General features: G+C 40.8%; 2 protein-coding genes and 1 pseudogene across 3 annotated transcripts; 1 reads left to right on the forward strand and 2 right to left on the reverse strand.

Annotated features, from left to right (window-relative positions):
- Positions 1-3,117: 3,117 nt before the first annotated feature.
- On the forward strand, positions 3,118-4,083 carry LOC116887400 (olfactory receptor 12D3-like). Its single transcript, XM_032888993.1, has one exon. It carries the CDS (start codon positions 3,118-3,120, stop codon positions 4,081-4,083), a length of 966 nt encoding a protein of 321 aa, XP_032744884.1.
- An 8,762-nt stretch (positions 4,084-12,845) lies between these two features.
- Positions 12,846-14,407, reverse strand: LOC116886997 (annotated as a pseudogene).
- A 1,022-nt stretch (positions 14,408-15,429) lies between these two features.
- LOC116886998 (class I histocompatibility antigen, Gogo-B*0201 alpha chain-like) lies at positions 15,430-17,886 on the reverse strand. 2 transcript variants are annotated; one of them, XM_032888480.1, is made up of 5 exons: positions 17,812-17,886; positions 17,359-17,628; positions 16,862-17,137; positions 15,847-16,122; positions 15,430-15,725 (listed from the first exon to the last, which is right to left on the reverse strand). In XM_032888480.1, the coding sequence occupies exons 1-5, from the start codon at positions 17,882-17,884 to the stop codon at positions 15,586-15,588; spliced, it is 1,035 nt and encodes a 344-aa protein (XP_032744371.1). In that variant the 5' UTR covers positions 17,885-17,886; the 3' UTR covers positions 15,430-15,585. The 2 variants fall into 2 exon arrangements, with proteins under 2 accessions (XP_032744371.1, XP_032744372.1); XM_032888481.1 differs by having other exon boundaries at positions 15,430-15,721; positions 15,843-16,122.
- Between the last annotated feature and the right edge of the window lie 354 nt (positions 17,887-18,240).

Consider the following 18,240-nt stretch of genomic DNA (forward strand, 5'->3'; position numbering starts at 1 on the left):
CATCCATTTGCCTGCAAAACTCAGGATGTCCTCATTCTTAATAGCTGAGTAGTATTCCATCATGTAAATGGATCATATTTTCTGTATCCATTCTTCTGTCATGGGACATTGCATTGTTTACAGCTTCTGGCTATCACAAATAAGGCCACTATGAACATAGTGGAACACATGCCCCTGTGGCATGGTGGGGCATCTTTTGGGTATATTCCCAAGAATGGTATTGCTGGGTCTTCAGGTAGATCTATTTCCAATTTTCTGAGGAACCTCCAAATTGATTTCCAGAGTGGTTGTCAAAACTCGAATAAAACCTCTTGGGAGAGGCTAAAATTAAACAGATTACAGAGGTATTTAGTTGAATTGTTCATTCCTTCCTTGTAATGGTTTTGTTTTGTTTTGTTCTGTTTTTGCCTTTAAAAGACAGTTTCACTATATAGCTCAGACTGGCCTGGAACTCATGGAACCTATGAGGGGCAGCCCCCCCATCCCTTTTCTCCCTCAGCCTCTCAAGTGCTGGGATTGCAAATATTAGTCACCACATCCAGTTTGTCCTTCCCATATTGCATGATTGTTTTCTCTGGCATATAATACAGTTTGTTTTGCTATTTATTCATTGAAGAGCTTCTGCTTTATCTTGAGTTTTTGGTTTTTATAAATGAGTATTCTACAAACATTAGTGTGTAATATTTTGTGGATATATAATACACACATATTTACATATAATGTGAATATATTATACATTTTCAGCTTACTGAGGAGATGGCTGAAGTTTTGAAAGGACTACAGTGCAACCGCAGCTGTAAATTCTAATTAACAGATACATAATATTGTGTTTGTTAACATTTGATCAATTTGTTTTCTACATTTTTAACATTGATCATATCTTCAATGTGACTATCTTTTGAGTTGGTAGCATGCATCTGGTGTAGTTTATCATCTTCATAATCTTTTTAAATAAGAGTTTTAACTTTGTTGAATTTTCTCTATGTACATTTGATTTTCGTTGTAAAATTCCTGTGATTTTTTTTTTTATTATTTCCATTTTATTTTTCTTTGGTTTTAAGTTTCTAGCATCTATTCACATATTTAACTAGCTTTAGGAAGTGAAAATTTAAATACTTCCATTTATTTTATTTTGTTTCTATTAGCATATAATTGTACATATTCATGAGTGTGATGTGAGTTTTCTTTTTTAGGTAAGCCTTACTGTGTTGATCTAGGTGTTCTGGAACTTGCTATGTAGAGGAGGCTGGGTTTCACAGATCCACCTGCCTCTGCCTCCTAAATGCTGGAATTAAAGTCATTCATGCATCACTATTGTCTAGCCCCGATGGGACGTTTTGATATGTATGCAATTTTATAATGATCAAGACATGTTAGTTTACATGCTCATTACTACAAATATTTATTATTTCTATGCAGGTTTTCAATGTTTATCCTTTTCTTATATATGAATATTTTAATCTTTATTAACTTGAGTATTTCTTATTTACATTTCGATTGTTATTCCCCTTCCTGGTTTCCAGGCCAACATCCCTCTAACCTCTCCTCCTCCCCTTCTATATGGGCTTCCCCTCCCCATCCTCCCCCGATTACCACCCTCCCCTCAACAATCACATTCACTGGGGGCCAATGGTATTCCTACCTATTGTTTTCACTACATAACAAAATTTGATATGTCTTATTTCCCTAATCATCTAACATATTTTCTAGTTTCTATTTGGGTTTCCATTTTTATCTATAAATAGGTTATTTAAATGATGTTACTTGGTTTGAAGCACTTAGCAAGATTTTTAGACCGCTTTCTTATAATTTTCTGATTATCTTTGCTGAATTTTCGTCATTGTGTATGTTTTTTATTGTAAAATTCCCATTATTTCTCCCTTTCCCATCTTATTTTCCTCATGTTTCAAAGAACATGAGTAGTTCTGCTTTCTGAAATAAACCCAACCAAACCCAACCAACCAAAACATAACAAAAAGACCCCAAGCTTTTTAAATGAATCAGTCTATGCTTGACTTAGTAAATGTTCAATGTGCCCCAGCAATATCATGAATTCTTTTATTTTTATGTTCAATGCTTTACACGAATTAACCAAATTGTGAAGTTATGTTGTTCAGATGTTCATATTCTTACTTACTTTTTGGGTGTACAAAGTATACAATTCTTCATTCTTTTAACTTTTAAAGCTATTTACTGGGAGTTTATATTGGATTCTGATATTTTGGATCACTAACTAGCAGAGACTCTTCTGTGGGTGTTAGTGGAAAATAACCCACATTCTTTAACAATGCTTCAACATGGCACACAGCCTGAGGGCTCCTCTTTTTGTTAAATTTGTGTGGTTGCTTTCTTTTTCAAATGGCAGTTTTACTTGTTAATTTACTAGGTCTTTCTTCCCTTCACCCTTATGTTGTGCCTTGTCTTCTTCCTGCTAATTCCCTCCTTTCAAGAAAATCGCACTGTGGGGTACTTTTTTGGGCTGAAAATGGGGTGTTGCCATATTTCTACAACCTCTCAGTATTTAATATTTCCCAACTATACTCAGTGCCCCACAGCTATACTGCAACTCTGTAATGCAAATTACTCTACATTTCATTTACTTACATGGTATTTGAAATTTGTGGGCTCTCCCTTCCTCCCCTGCCCCCTCTCATTTCTGTCACCTTCTCTTTTTCTATTTTTTTCTCTCCTATTGAAACATGGTCTCACTTTGTAGCCTAGGCTGACCTCAAACTCATAATGTTCTTTTTATTTCTTGAAAGATATCTGTATAATTCTCAGTACCTAAAACAGAAGGTAAATAATTTTCTGTGTGCTTTCAACAGGTTCAATTCTTGATTTGCAGGTCCTGTTAAAAGTGCCCTTATATATTTGGCTTAGTTCTAACATGCTTCAATTATTGGTCAAACACCATTTTACAGGTTCAGAACTTATCAGGTATACCCATCTCTAACTCTGTTGTAAGTGGATGAGTCCATGAGTCCTGGATGTTGTTTACACAGAAACTCACCCTGAGTTCCTCCTAGAGTCAGCTTGTGTTTCACTTAGTCCCTTCAGAGTAATGTCTTCAATTCAGAAAAACAGAACACATTGCTTTCCTTATATTTTCCCCTAGTGATGGAGAACTCCACTTCAGTGGATGAGTTCCTCTTGCTTGGCCTGACCACTGTTCAGAAACTGCAGCCCATCTTTTTTGTGATGTTTTTAACCATTTACTTGCTGAATTTGGTTGGAAATGGAGTAATATTAATGATCGTTACTCTGGAGAGAAGACTCCACTCCCCGATGTACTTCTTTCTAGGAAACCTTTCCTGCCTGGATATTTGTTACTCTTCGGTGACTCTTCCCAAGGTTCTCATCAACCTTCTCTCAAGGCATAGGACCATATCTTTCCTAGGCTGTATCACTCAGCTATACTTCTTCCACTTTCTGGGAAGTACAGAGGCCATCTTGCTGGCTGTGATGGCCTTTGACCGTTTTGTAGCCATCTGCAGCCCACTCCGCTACACTGCTATCATGAATCCTCAGTTGTGCATCCTGTTGGCGGCTACAGCCTGGCTCACCAGCTTTTTCTATGCTCTACTGCATTCTGTCATGACTGCTCACTTGAATTTCTGCCACTCTCACAAACTCAGTCACTTCTTTTGTGATGTCAAACCCCTCTTAGAAGTGGCCTGTGGCAGCACAGTACTCAACCAGTGGCTTCTTTCTGTTGTCACAGGCAGTATATCCATGGGGGCCTTCCTCCTCATACTCCTCTCCTATTTCTACATCATTGCTTTTCTTCTGTTCAAGAACTGGTCCTGCAGAATGCTTAGGAAGGCTCTGTCCACTTGCACCTCTCACTTTATGGTGGTTTGTCTTTTCTATGGACCTGTTGGTTTCACTTACATCCGTCCTGCCACAGCATCAGCCTCCTCCATGAGTGAGGATCGGATGGTGGCCATCATCTATAGTGCAGTCACCCCAGTGCTGAACCCATTGATATATACACTTAGGAACAACGAGGTGATGTTGGCTCTGAAAAGGAACTTTGGGAAGAAGTTGTTTAAAGACAACCAGCTACATGCAAGAGATCAATGACACTCATATCTTAAGTACATGAAGGTACTTTACGCTATTAAGTGATAAGTTGGCCTGATTTTTTTCCCTCTCATGGTATTTACGAACATTTCAGGCAAGAGGGAAAGTTCAAATCACATGGAAGTTAACAAACCAATTCTACAATATTTTAAAATATAAAATTTAATGTGTCAAGGATTATTCACAGTACATATACCAGGGAAATTCAATGCTGTAGAAATTTTCAAAAAGCCAGGAGGGGCAGAGAGAGATGTGATCAAGTTCTTGATATATATTAGACAACATGTTTGGCCTTTGCCTTAAGTAACTCATTGGCCATTTGACTCACACCTGAGTCTATATTAACAACAGGCTTTATAGTAGGCTCCAAGCAAACCTCAATTGGGAGGTTGGTTACAACAGAAGGGTTATATGATTAGATATAAAAATTTGTGACTCTTGATAGTAGCTTGATTCTTTAGTGAGGGGGAATAGAGATTAATTTCAGCGATAAGATCCAATCCTGGTGAAAAGGAGTTCCTAAGCACTTGAGGATCTGAACTGCCCCCCAACATGTTTTACCTCCAGATAAAACTAACATCAGCTACCCAGTGGACACCTAGCCTCACAGCTTCCCTCTGTACTCAAAATTGAGGCAAAGAGCAGGCATCTGCCTTCAGGCAGTTTTTGTTATTGGTGTTATTATTTGTTTTGCTTGAGGTCTTAGAGGTGGGACACAGGGCCAGGCAAAACAAATGCTACAAGTTACAAGTCACAAGAGATACGGGAGGTGTCTATCAAGGTAGCATACAAGTCTGTATACTAGATATAAGAGGACTCATCCTTCCCCAAGGACACATAAACTGATAATGGTTGTTGAGGTTGAGGAAGGTGCTTCTTCAGTGATGCACATGTTATTCACACTCTTGTAGGCAGGCTCCATATTAACTCTTATAAGCAACACTAAATTTCTTGGCTTATCAAGTTATATTTTGTGGTAGCAATTCTTTGGCCTGTTATTAGTGTCCTATATGAGGGGAACAAATATTTGTTTTCCTCGTCTTACCAGAAAGTTAATGCAGCATGCAAAGATGAGTTTGATCACTGAACTGAGAACGGGACCCCCGTTGAAGGAATCAGAGAAAGGACTGAAAGAGCTTGAAGGGGCTTGAGACCCCATATGAACAACAATGCCAACCAACCAGAGCTCCCAGGGACTAAGCCACTACACAAAGACTATATATGGACTGACCCTAGACTCCAACCTCATAGGTAGCAATGAATAGCCTAGTAAGAACACCAGTGGAAGGGGAAGCCATTGGTTCTGCCAAGACTGAACCCCTAGTGAATGAGATTGTTGGGGGGAGGGTGGTAATGGGGGGAGGATGGGGAGGGGAACACCCATATAGAAGTGGAGGGGGAAGGGTTAGTGGGATGTTGGCCCAGAAACCGGGAAAGGGAATAACAATCGAAATGTAAATAAGAAATACCCAAGTTAATAAAGATGAAAAAAAGAGATGAGTTTGAGAGGAGTTTCTGTATTAGCATAAATTAGTTTAAAGCATCTTACCATAATTTAATTAACAGATAAAATTTATATATGTTTATTGTGTATAGCATGGTGTTTTGTGTAAGTGCACAGTGGAATGACTGAATAAAGCTAATCAATATGTACATGACTTTAAGCATTAGCCATACCACCAAGTTACAAATAATTTTTGAGTACATTTAATATCTATTCTTTTAGCAACTTTCAAGTATACAATTAATTGTTGTAAAACTAGAGTTACTCTGTTATACAAAATATCTCCAAGTCTCTCACCTCATAAAAATTCTTCTTACCAACATCTCTCCAATGTTGCCTCTTTCCTGACTAGGCCTTTGCCATGTCTTCTTTTCTACTCATTGCATAATGTGGGCATGGTTGGATAGGCTTTTCATCCCTCAGCATAGTGGATGACCTTATTGAAGACATTCCATAAAGATCCTAACTGTATCAAGTGAGGGTAACTCCTTTTATAATCATATTGTCATAATTTCAGTGCTTTAAAAATACTCTTCTTAAAAAATTAATCTTTTATGCCTTAGTCACACAGTTTTATTGCATTAAACATATTTACATTTTTCTTCCAGCTAATCATAAATATAATGCTAAAAAATACTCTTCTCCTTTCTAGATTTGGTCTATTCATCTTCAAAATGCATAGACTGTGCATACAATCATTTTCATTATTTCATTATCTCAACTTTTCATACAGAGCTCCAGGAATCAACATAGACAATTCTTATCAGGAAGACTAAATAATTTCCTATCCTGTTCCCAACATGTTGCCAGCTTTTCTGGTTTATTTTGTTTATTTGTTTTGTTTTTAATAATTTATTTACTTTTATCTATGTGCATTGGTGTTTTGCCTGCATGTAGGTCAGTTTGATGGTGTGGGGTCCCCTCGAACTGGAGATATAGACAGTTGTGAGCTGCCATGTGGGTGATGAGAATTGAATCCGGGTCTTTTGGAAGAGCCAATCAGTGCTCTTCACCACTGAGCCAACTCTCCAAACCTTTCTGTTTTAGTCCTGTTCTCATCTGTAAAGCTGAGTGATCCTTCGAAAATAGCCACATAGAATCTGTTGATTTATAACTGCCACACTCACACGAATCATTCTTCTGCTGTGCTTTAGGCCTACAAGACTGACTGTGCCTTTTATCTCTCAATGACTGCTCACCAATCCTAGATTCTAGAACACAGCTAAGATCCTACCCTGAGGACATGAATGATCCCATTGATCTGAAAGAATGTTCTGCAGACACTCTTATGACCAATTCCTTCATTTCCTGTATATATGTCCTTACAACTGGCCTTCCCAAGAAGTCACTGAGGTGTACACTGAGCAATCTAGTAACAGTCATCTTCCTTGCACTCTGGATATTTTTCTCTGTAACATTTATCTCCTTATAATGGGTCACCAACCTCATGTATTACTCTGTAGTGTGTACCAGGGGCCACTTCCCAGTAGAATATATCCCCCACATGGCTGGTACACAAACCTGTTTTCAGTTTTTTTATCCTATATGCCAAAATTTTGTGTTCTGTAGACAATGTTCAATAAATGCCATCTGGATCAGTATAGATACCTTCCCACTCCTGGATACAGGATCTCTTCTGACTGGGACTTAGACCAGTGCTTCTCTGTGACCCCTGAAGCATAAGATCCTCACCCTGAGCTCAGAGACATATGTTGCTCTCTTTCGTTTTCTTCTCCCTGTTCTTTTTCAGGCAATCTTTACATATCACAGCTCATCCTAATACAAATGTATAGCTTATGTTAAGTATTTATGAGATTGAGGCAGGATGTTGGGAGCTCAAGGCCAGCCCAAGGCATGTTGTAAGACTCTGATTCAAAATAACTGTGTACCATGTGCAGTGGTGAAAATAAAAGAGAATAGTTGACTTATGGGGTTGGATTTCCATCCACATAAAAATTTTAAAATTCACACATACACACACACTCATACACACACACACACACACACACACACACTTACTTTAGAATTGAGCAGGGCTGAGATTCTTACTTTCTCACATGGTACTGACAATGGACAGACACTTGGACACAGTCAAATGCCACTTACAGAAAGAGAAGTCAGCATATGGAGGAGAAGAAATGTCAACAAATCCTGTGTGGATATGAATAGCATATGGCATGGTCTTATATTATGGAAGAAAATAATCAGAAAGGAATTAAGATTAGTCACTGTGATTGGTGATACTTTCAATAACCTACTACATACTCTGTGTCACTTGAGTCCCCACACCATTAAACCAGGAGTCTGTTTTCCACTCTACCCTCCTTGAATTCCATAGCCTCTATGGTGTCAAATTTTTAAACCATGAAAAATGTATCAGAACTTTGAGAAGTGACTTACGTGAGGCAGAACAGAATAATAAGACAGAATCCACAGGACATGTGCCTAATGGGGGGAATTTCCAGCTAGCTTAGCTCCTTCATACACTTCACCCCCCCCACACACCATACTTACTAACATTCTAAGCATATTTGTGGCTTCTTCCACCTGTGGGAAGGGTAAAAACTATGGAAGGATAGAGAAGCAGCAGGGCCTTTAGGATGTAAAAAAAAAAAAATCTTAGTCCTGACACTAGGGAATGTCAGTATTCTGTCTGCAGATCCAAAGAATAGAGAAGCAAGAGGAGAGATGTGCAACTGCCCTCCTGGAGCCTTCCCTCAGAAGAACCTTCTCCTCTGACCTCTGGATGCTGGGAATCAGGCTCAGAATATACATGGCAATAAATCTGTACTGCATTTTCTATGTTATTTATGATAGAGTTTGCATGCAGGTCCAAGTTTGTACCTGTGTGTACACAAGTCGAAGTTTGCACATGCATATGATGCAAACATTATATCCCAGTCTGTGCTGATCACAATTCTGAAAGACAACACTGAAAACAACAAACTCGAGGAACATTTATTTACTTTACTGTGTATGAAAGAGAGTGCGCTTGCGTGTGGACACGATTGTGCACGTGTGTGCATGTGTGCATGTGTGCTGAAGTTATAGGAAGTTGTGAATCTCCTGATATGTGTGCTGAGAAACAAACTACAGACCTCCCCCTGCAAGGGCAGTAAGCACTTTTAACCACAGAGCCAGCTCTCCAGACCCAATAGTGAACATTTCTTAAGGATTTAGAGCCTCATGTGTCTGAAAGAACTGGTGAAGTCTGTGTCTAGTTGGCAAACAAATTAGTGCAGAAAGAAAATACTGGCTGTTTTCCTGTCAACTTGCCACAAGCTAGAGTCATCTGAGAGGAGAGAACTTCAGTTGAAAACATGCCTCCATAAGGTCTAGCTGTAGGCAAGACTGAAGGGCATATTCTCAATTAGTGATTGATAAAAGAGGGCCCAGTCTTAGGTGCCATGAGAAAGTTGACTGAGCAAATTATCATGAGGAAGTCAATAAGCACAGGTGCTCCATAGACCTATGACCTTCCCTGTTTGAGATTCTGCCCTAACTGCTTTCAATGATGAACTCTTATATGGAACTGTGAGTGAAATCAACCATTTCCTTCTCAAGTTGCTTCTGGTCATGGTCTTTTGTTGTGTTTTGTTTTACCATTTCTATTGCATTTTTTAAATTTACATTTCAAATGTTATTTCCTTTCCCAGTTCCCTGTCCATGAGGCCCCTATAACATGCCCCTCCCCCTTCTTCTCTGAGGGGGTTCCCCCTCCCCAACCACCATCTCTTTCCACCCTGACATTCCCCTACACTGGTGAGGTCCAGCCTTGGCAGGACCAAGGACTTCTCCTCCCATTGGTGTCCAACAAGGACATCCTCTGTTACATATGCAGCTAGAGCAATGAGTCTGTCCCATGTATACTCTTCGGATGGTGCCTTTTTCCCTGGGAGTTCTAGTTGGTTGGTATTGTTGTTCTCATGGGGTTGCAAGCCCCTTCAGCTCCTTCAAACCTTTCTCTAACTCATCTAATGGGTACCCCCTCACATTCTCAGTTCAATGGTTTGCTGCTAGCATTCACCTCTTTATTTGTCATGCTCTGATTGAGCCTCTCAGGAAACAGTTATATCAGGCTGCTGCTAGCATGCACTTCTTGACTTCATCAATATTGTCTAGGTTTGGTGGATGAATTTTTATGGGCTGGATCCCCAGGTGGGGCAGGTTCTGAATGGGCATTCCCTCCATCTCTGCTCCAAACTTTGCATCCATATCTCCTCCTACGAATATTTTCATTCCCCCTTTTAAGAAGGACTGAACCATTTGCACTTTGGTTGTCCTTCTTCTTGAGCCATATGGTCTGGGTAATTCGAGCTTTTGGGCTAATATCCACTTAACGCTGAATGCATACCATGTGTGCATTTTTTGTGATTGGATTACCTCACTCAGGATGACATTATCTAGTTCCATCCAATTGCCTATGAATTTCATGAAGTCATTGTTTTTGATACCTGAGTAGTACTCCATTGTATAGATGTACCACATTTTCTGTATCCATTCCTCTGGTGAAGGGCATGTGAGTTCTTTCCAGCTTCTGGCTATTATAAATAAGTGGAGCATGTGTCCTTGTTATATGTTAGAGCATCATTTGAGTATATGCCCATTAGTGGTGTAGCTGGGTCCTCAAGTAGTACTATATCCAGTTTTCTTAGAACTCCAGACTGACTTCCAGAGTGGCTGTTCCAGCTTGCAATCCCACTGACAATGGAAGAGTGGTAAGAATCAGAAACTTTTGTTACCTGAATTTTTGATCTTAGCCATTCTAACTGATGTGAAGTGGAATCTCAGGGTTGTTTTCATTTCTATTTCCCTAATGACTAAGGATATTGAACATTTCTTTAGGTACTTCTCAGCTGTTTGATATTCCTCAGTTGAGAATTCTATAATTAGGTCTGTACCCATTTTTAATAGGGTTATTTGACTCTCTGAAGTTTAACTTCTTGAGCTCTTTCTATGAATTGATATTACACCTCTATCAGATGTAGGATTGGTAAAGATCTTTTTCTAATCTGTTGATTAACATTTTGTCCTAATGACAGTGGTTTTTTTTTTTTTACCTTACAGAAGCTTTGCAGTTTTATGAGGTCCCATTTGTCAATTCTTGTTATTAGAGCATAAGCCATTGGTGTTTTGTTCAGGAAATTTACCCCAGTGCTAATGTGTTTGAGGATATTCCCCACTTTTTCTTTTATTAGATTTAGTGTATCTGGTTTCATGTGGAGGTTTTCATGTGGAGGTCCTTGATCCACTTGTACTTGAGTTGTGTATTTGGATATAAAAATGCATCAATTTGCATTCTTCTACATGCAACTGTCAGTTGAAACAGCACCATTTGTGAAAATGCTATCTTTTTTTCTACTGGATGGCTTTAGCTCCTTTGTGAAAAATCAAGTCACCATAGGTATGTGGGTTCATTTCTGGGTCTTCAACTGTATTCCATTGATCTACCTGCCTGTCTCTATACCAATGCCATACAGTTGTTGTTGTTGCTGTTGTTGTTGTTTTTTATCACTATTGCTATGAAATACAGCTTGAAGTCAGGGATGGTGATTTCCCTAAAAGTTCTTTTATTGTTGAGTATAGTTTTCCCTATCCTGGTTTTTGTTGCTTTTGTTGTTGTTATTCCAGATGAATTTGCAAATTGCTCTTTCTAACTCTATGAAGAATTGTGTTGGAATTTTGATGGGGATTGCATTGAATCTGTAGATTGCTTTTGGAAAAATGGCCATTTTTACTATATTACTCCTGCCAATCCATAAGCATGGGAGATCTTTCCTTCTTCTGAGATCTTCTTCAAATTCTTTCTTCAGAGACTTGAAGTTCTTGTCATATAGAACTTTCACTTTCTTGGTTAGAGTCACACTAATATATTTTGTATTATTTGTGACTATTGTGATGGGTGGCATTTCTCTATTTTCTTTCTCAGCCTGTTTATCCTTTGAGTAGAAGAAGGCTACTGATTTGTTTGTGTTAATTTTATACCCAGCCACTTTGCTGAAGTTGTTTATTAGGCTTAGTAGTTCTCAGGTGGAACTTTTGGGGTCACTGAAGTGCACTATTCTATCATCTGCAAATAGTGATATTTTGACTTCTTCCTTTCCCATTGACTTCCATTTGTTGTCTGATTGCTCTGGCTAGAACTTTGGGTACTATATATTGAATAAGTAGAGAGTGAGTGGGCAGCCTTGTTTACTCCCTGATTTTAGTGGGATTGCTTCAAGTTTCTGTCCATTTAGTTTGATGTTCTCTACTGGTTTGCTGTATATTGCTTTTACTATGTTTAGATATGGGCCTTGAATTCCTGATCTTTCTAAGACTTTAAACCTGAAAGGGTGTTTAATTTTGTCAAATGCTTTCTCAGCATCTAAGAGTACACAAGACAGACCCATGGCTCCAAGTGCATATGTAGCAGAGTATGTCCTTGTTGGGCACCAATGGAAGGAGAAGCTCTTGGTCCTACCAAGGCTGGTCTTCTCGGTATAGGGGATTGTAAGGGTGGAAAGGGAGGGTGGTTGGGGACGGGGAAACACCCTCATAGAAGAAATGGGCAGGGGAATGGGGTAAGGTGCTTATGGAAGGGAAACCAGGAAAGGGAATAACATTTGAAATGTAAATATACAAATATAAAAAAAACATTAATTAAGACAAAGACTATGGACATATGGAACAGTGCTGTCCCCTATTGCCAGGATCTTAATTTTTTTCAGTGCCGAATTACCTTTTTGTAGCCTTAAGTATTTATTTCTGGTTAAGAGTTGCATAAATCTTTAACAAAAACAGGAACTTGTTATGATAATTATATGTGACCTATCCTTAGAATTTGGAGAAATACTTCAGTAAGACAAGTACAAAGGAAGATCAAGGTAGCTTTTTTTCTTTTTTAGAAAATATAATGCAATAATACACTTTGGATACTATATAAACCCTATGCTTTTATCTGATTGTGAGGGCACAACTTTATCATAATTAAAAGAAACTGCATTTTCACTATGTAGGATGGGATTTTACCAGCTCATAAAAACATTCAGGTTTGCAAACATCACTGTAAATCCAGTTTTCAATCCCAAGTTTGATTTAAATCTCACTGGGCATGGTGTTACCCAGCTACAGTCCCAATCTTTTGGGAGGCAGAAGCAAAGGACTGAACTCCAGTCCTGACTCTGTCTCCAAGAGCAAAAAGGCAAAAGAAAAAAGGGGAAAAGGACAAAATCTATTTGTAAAAAAATCAAAAACACACCATTGTAATTCCATGTAATTACTGTTGTACAATCTGCACATCATGAGCCACTGGGGTTTTTTTTTCATTGTTGATTAGCCAGAGTAGTCCATCACCTGATAGCTGCTTCCTTTCCAGAACTTTTTCATTTTCTTATGATTCCAAGCAATTACTGAGACAGCAATAAGTGTCTAAATAGAGGAGAGCAGGCTGTCTGTCTTCCTCAGCATTAGGAGAACAAAGGTAATTACCATGCCAGCAGCATAGGCAATTGTGGATGAAATACAGTATAGAGAAGAACCAGATTGAACATCAAATCTTTTACAATATGCAATCAACAGACCTGGTACAATGATATCTCTGAAACCCAATACTGAAACAGGCACTGAGCAAACACCCATGAGTGAATAACCCATCAGTTTTGGCACCCTGATGACTACTGGCAACTTCTCAGCATTCTCGGAAGGCCCAGCAGCAAGTTCCACCATGATGTTCTCTCCCTTCTTTGTGATGAAGGGTGTTATGAAGACAAAGAACACATCATAGATGAGGAGAAGGCCTAGCGTTATTGCACATGACATGAAATTGGGTAACTTCATTGTTTTAATTAAGTAGAGACAGAAAGCAGTTCCGAAGACATCCTGTAAAATCCAAGCCCACCTATCCTCATTTCGAAGCACAGCCCACACAACAGCAACTGAGATGCACAGTCCAGAAAGGAAAATCAGGCTCCCTTCAATGCATTTGCCACAACACAACACTGTGCACTGTCCACATGGCACCCTATGAATCAATGCAGCAAGACAGTTGTACAGGCTCACTGCTGATGTTATGCAGAAAACTGTTATCGTAACATAAAACGAGCCACCCATAGAAGAAATACAGTAAGACAATCATTACACAGCACATGACCATGAACATGACAACCATGAGAAGACTGAATGTTAAGTAATCTTCCTTCTTTCTCTTTGTCTCTCTATCTTTAGCATCTTCCACTCCCTTCATGTTTTCCAATTCAATAAGTCCACTCCAATAGCCTCCTAATGCCACAGTGAACACAGCAATTACAAAAATGACCACCAGGGTATATTCAAAGTTAGGTCAGGATAGAGAATACATTGTCACTGTAATATCATCTCCAAGAGCCTCTTTCATGTCTTTAAAGTCTTTCTGGGTTATAACTGCCATTAGTATAGTTACATTGTGTAATGCATATTTGTTCCTTGAGGAAGGAATTAGGACACTGTTGTTGGCAACCAGCAACGCTGCAGCACCACCTTCTTGTGCAATTTTGGCTTTTTCAAGTAAATGGCAGGGTCCCCAGTGTATTACCACTGACTTGTTCTTTATGCTATCAAGAGTAATATCAGAACGATGGCACAGTGGTGAGCCAATCAGATTCATCAAGCTAAGAGAAGTTGCATTTTTTAGGGAACTTGGAAGCCGCGTCCGGTTGTTAAAATATATGCAGCAGTCCTTGGAAAGTAAAGATACACCATTTGCAGATGCAGAAGGATGGCTTCCTGAGCAGCTGTCAGTTCGACGAGGCAGCTCCAGAGCAGGGCAGCAGCGGGAGCTTGCAGTTAATGCAGCAGCTCCATTCCATGGGTGGGCAGCTGCGCTGGTGGTACCGGAACCTCTGGGATGCAGCCCTGATTTCTTCTTCCTGTCCCTCCCACTAGGCCTGGACTCTGTGGAGACTTTCAGCTCCTGGCAGAGCCTTTTAGCTGAGTAATCCTTGGTTCTCATTCGGTCCCCCTACTGCCCACAGCTATTGTGACTGGATGTCCCAGGGTGGGGTTTACCCAAGGACAGTTTCCCTTTCTCTGGGGAGAAGGGGAGGGGTTAATGGGAGAGAGATTTGCAAGGGTCAGACTGGGAGAAGAGGAACTAGGGGGATGCAACTGGCCTGTAAAGCAAATAAATAATAAAAAGAAAACAAGAATAAACAAAACAATCCTCAGCATTATATAAGAAGTATTGTTTATTTCATTCTTAGACCATTTCTAACAACGGAGGTTCAAACTGTGGGAAGGTTTTTCTGAGGGCTCTAATTAGGTTTACATATTTGGCAAAATTGAGTCTGTGAAGATGTGTTACAGTGTGGACTTTGTGAGCATGGTACAATATGAAAAGACTGAAACGTCCTTAGTAACTGGGGATGTCCTTTTTGTGTGTTTCCATGTGTGTAGATAACATTTATCAAGATCTTGGGTTTTTGATGACTGGATATTGATGGCACTCCACTGTTGATATTTATTAACATTCCCAGAAAACTTATATTGTCTGCCCCAGTGTTTCAGACAACTGCAAGTGCAGTGCTCCCCACACATAACTGACAACCATGGGGATATACATATACACATTTTGTTTGTCCACCTAGGCCTTTGTGAATATGGTTTACTCCTCACAGTGCTACATCAGTGTGATTTTTGTTAGTGTATCTGGGTTCATACAGAGGCCCCTTTTCTATCATGCTTTCCGTTCTTTTCTTCCTTCCTTCTTTCCTTCCCTCCCTCCCTCCCTCCCTCCCTCCCTCCCTCCTTCCTTCCTATCTTTGTTTAGTGTGTGTATGTGTGTGTGTGTGTGTGTGTGTGTGTATGTAAATATACCTTTAAATTTAGCTTATGGTTTTGGATACATTTAAAAATTTGTATTTTGATCTTTTAAGATTGAAATATTTGCGGTTATGACATTCTGAATTGTGCCTTTGGGAATAACAGGCCATATCCCTTCCCAACAAGGAGGCAGAGAAAACTTACCTGGGGATTGGAGTTCCTCAGTTGGAAAGAAAACTCAGGCTACCCCTTTCACCACCTGAGCTCTTCTTCCAAATGACAAGTGTAGCCACAGAAGCTCCCAGGAGAACCAGGCCAACAGCAACTACTATTGTGGGAATGAAAGACTGAGGAGGTCTACCTGGAAAGAAACAAAAATATGTAGGACCCTGACCCCAGATCTCAGCCTTGACCCTGCTCAAGGTCTCCAGAAGGGCTTCTGCTTTCTCTAACCACAGAATATGTGCCCACTTCCTACTTACTCCATCTCAGGGTGAGGGGTTCAGACAGCCCCTCATGTTCTACATAGCATGTGTAATTCTGCTCCTTCCCCGAAGGCACCACCACAGCTGCCCACTTCTGGAAGGTTCCATCCCCTGCAGGTCTGGTCTCAATTACGTCCATGTCCTGGGTCAGGTCCTCTCCATCTCTTTGCCAGATCAGGGTGATGTCAGAAGGGTAGAAGCCCAGGGCCCAGCACCTCAGGGTGATGTCACCTTCAGGTCTGGGGTGATGGGTCACATATACTTTGGGGGGATCTGAGGAAGAAGAGTTGGAAATTTTGCACATTTACATTTTTTCTTGGGACTCGGTGTTATTCTTGTAATCATTTTGGGAATAGTCAGGGGAATAAGGTAGGGATATGCCCAGACCTACACAGCAACTGTACTCAGGCATCTGCAATAATAGATTGCTTGAAAAGTTGTAGAATCAAGGCGAACTGGCCTAGGGTAGGAGATGCTGGGTTACCAGGAAAAATAAAAATCTTGTCCTGAGTGAGGCCGAGAAACTCTACATCACTGCAACTGTGCCATACCATTGAGTGTGGCCAGAGAAAATAACCTGAGAGAGGCCATGGGCTGCAGCTGTGAAGGGAATGGCAACTTTAGGGATCTTTTCTCCTATTTTGAGATAAATTCTGAACTGAGATTTGAGAGAAGAGTGAGCCCTCGGGAGAGTCATCCTCCGATATTGGACCAAAAATCCCAGGATCATTCTTCCCTCTGCTGGTGTGTGTGTGTGTGTGTGTGTGTGTGTGTGTGTGTGTGTGTGTGTGTGTGTGTGTGTGTGAGAGAGAGAGAGAGAGAGAGAGAGAGAGAGAGAGAGAGAGAGAGGATAGACACAGAGAGTGTGAGTGGTAGACAGAGACACAGAGACAAAGGACAGACATACAGAGAATTCCAGATGGTATCATTTTTTCTCCCTTCTGATGAGACCATCTGAAATTCCTGATGAGCTCCAGTTCATCAGGAGGAGTTACTTTTTTACCCCTTGTACCTGCGCGCAGTAGAGTCTCATTTCCCACTGTCAGGTATTTAAAGAGCCACACCATGCAAGGGCCCTCCAAGTAGACCCTCCAGAACTCAGCCTCATTAGTTGCCTTCCACTCTCTATGGGTGATCTCAGCTGCCGAATCTGCCGCAGTCCAGGTGCTCAGATCTTCATTCAAAGTGAGGTAATCTTGTCCATCATATCCAAACTGACGGTATGCATGAAGTAGGTGTCCGTCTGGTCCAATGTAGCAGCCAGTCATCCTTTGGATGGTGTGAGAACCTGGTTTTGTCCCACAAGTTAGCTCCACCTGCTTGGCCCTTTCATCCTCCCTACCCACCCAACCAGATTTGCACCTCAGCTGAGAACCATAAACTGCTCCTAGTTCCCTCAGCCCTTCTGGATCAATACTCTCTGTGGTCCTCATAGACTTAGGCTGACCCTGGTGATGTGGGAATATGGGAGAGACTTGTGGGACAGAACCTGGGCTCAGAGACACTCACTGTTCTGGCTCTGGTTGTAGTAGCCTCGCAGTTTCTGAAAGTACACTCTAATCTGCTGTTCCGCGACTTTGGCAATGCGTGTCTGGTCATCCCAGTACTTCTGTCCCATCTGTTCCATCCAGGGCACCCGGGGCTCAAACCTCGGATTCACTGCTTCATTGTTGAAATGCACAAACTCTGTGTCATCCACGTAGCCAACAGTCATGTAGTGGGTCTCCTCTAGGCCAGGCCTTGACACTGCGATGTCAAAGTACCGCAAGGAGTGGGAGCCTCGAGAAAGCAGAAGGCTGATGTCTGGCTTGAACATCCTCCCATGGGGATCCAGGGCAGGTGATAGAAGGAAAGCAGGAGGTGGAGTGGGGGGATGTGGGTAGCCCAACTGAAAATGTCTGGCTGGGTGGACTTCCCGGATGCTCTTCTTGTAAAGGACCTTTCCTCAAGACTTGCACTCACCTTTAAAGGACTGGGTCAGGGCCAAAGAAGCACTCAGCAGCAGGTGGAGAGTGAGGATTGCTGAAGTCTCCATTCTCTGGAGTTGAAGAGAGTCGGTCACATGGGTCCTTGGTGATTATATAATGAGGAACCTCAACAGCACTTCTCTAGGAACCTGATACCCAATGGGAATGAGAATTGGAGTGTAGTCACCAGTGTCCATGCAGAAGATCTTCATTTGGCTTACAAAAGAAGGGAAACTCCAGGGTTGTGAGGAATTCCCTTGCTGGAATCCCCCTAAGGAGACTCCAGAAGCTTCCTCTTGTGTACCTGGGCCTTTGGCCAGACCCCTGATCTGTACCCAGAGCTCATTCTTACATTTCCCCCCAAGTCTTGCTAAGGTTTTAGTCTTCATATGACTTTAAGAATTAGGGTAAATTCCTAATGATG

This window comes from Rattus rattus, chromosome 18, assembly GCF_011064425.1.
Source record: "Rattus rattus isolate New Zealand chromosome 18, Rrattus_CSIRO_v1, whole genome shotgun sequence".
In the NCBI taxonomy this organism is placed as follows: Eukaryota; Metazoa; Chordata; class Mammalia; order Rodentia; family Muridae; genus Rattus; species Rattus rattus.

What these genes read in the sequence shown, in the direction of transcription:
- LOC116887400 (XM_032888993.1), top strand. Translation starts at nt 3,118, where the DNA reads ATGGAGAACTCCACTTCAGTGGATGAGTTCCTCTTGCTTGGCCTGACC.
- LOC116886998 (XM_032888480.1), bottom strand. Translation starts at nt 17,884, where the DNA reads ATGGAGACTTCAGCAATCCTCACTCTCCACCTGCTGCTGAGTGCTTCT. An exon ending in CCTGACCCAGTCCTTTAAAG is followed by an intron (nt 17,629 to 17,811) that starts GTGAGTGCAAGT and finishes TGCTTTCTCGAG; the next exon opens with GCTCCCACTCCTTGCGGTAC. An exon ending in CTACAACCAGAGCCAGAACA is followed by an intron (nt 17,138 to 17,358) that starts GTGAGTGTCTCT and finishes GGACAAAACCAG; the next exon opens with GTTCTCACACCATCCAAAGG.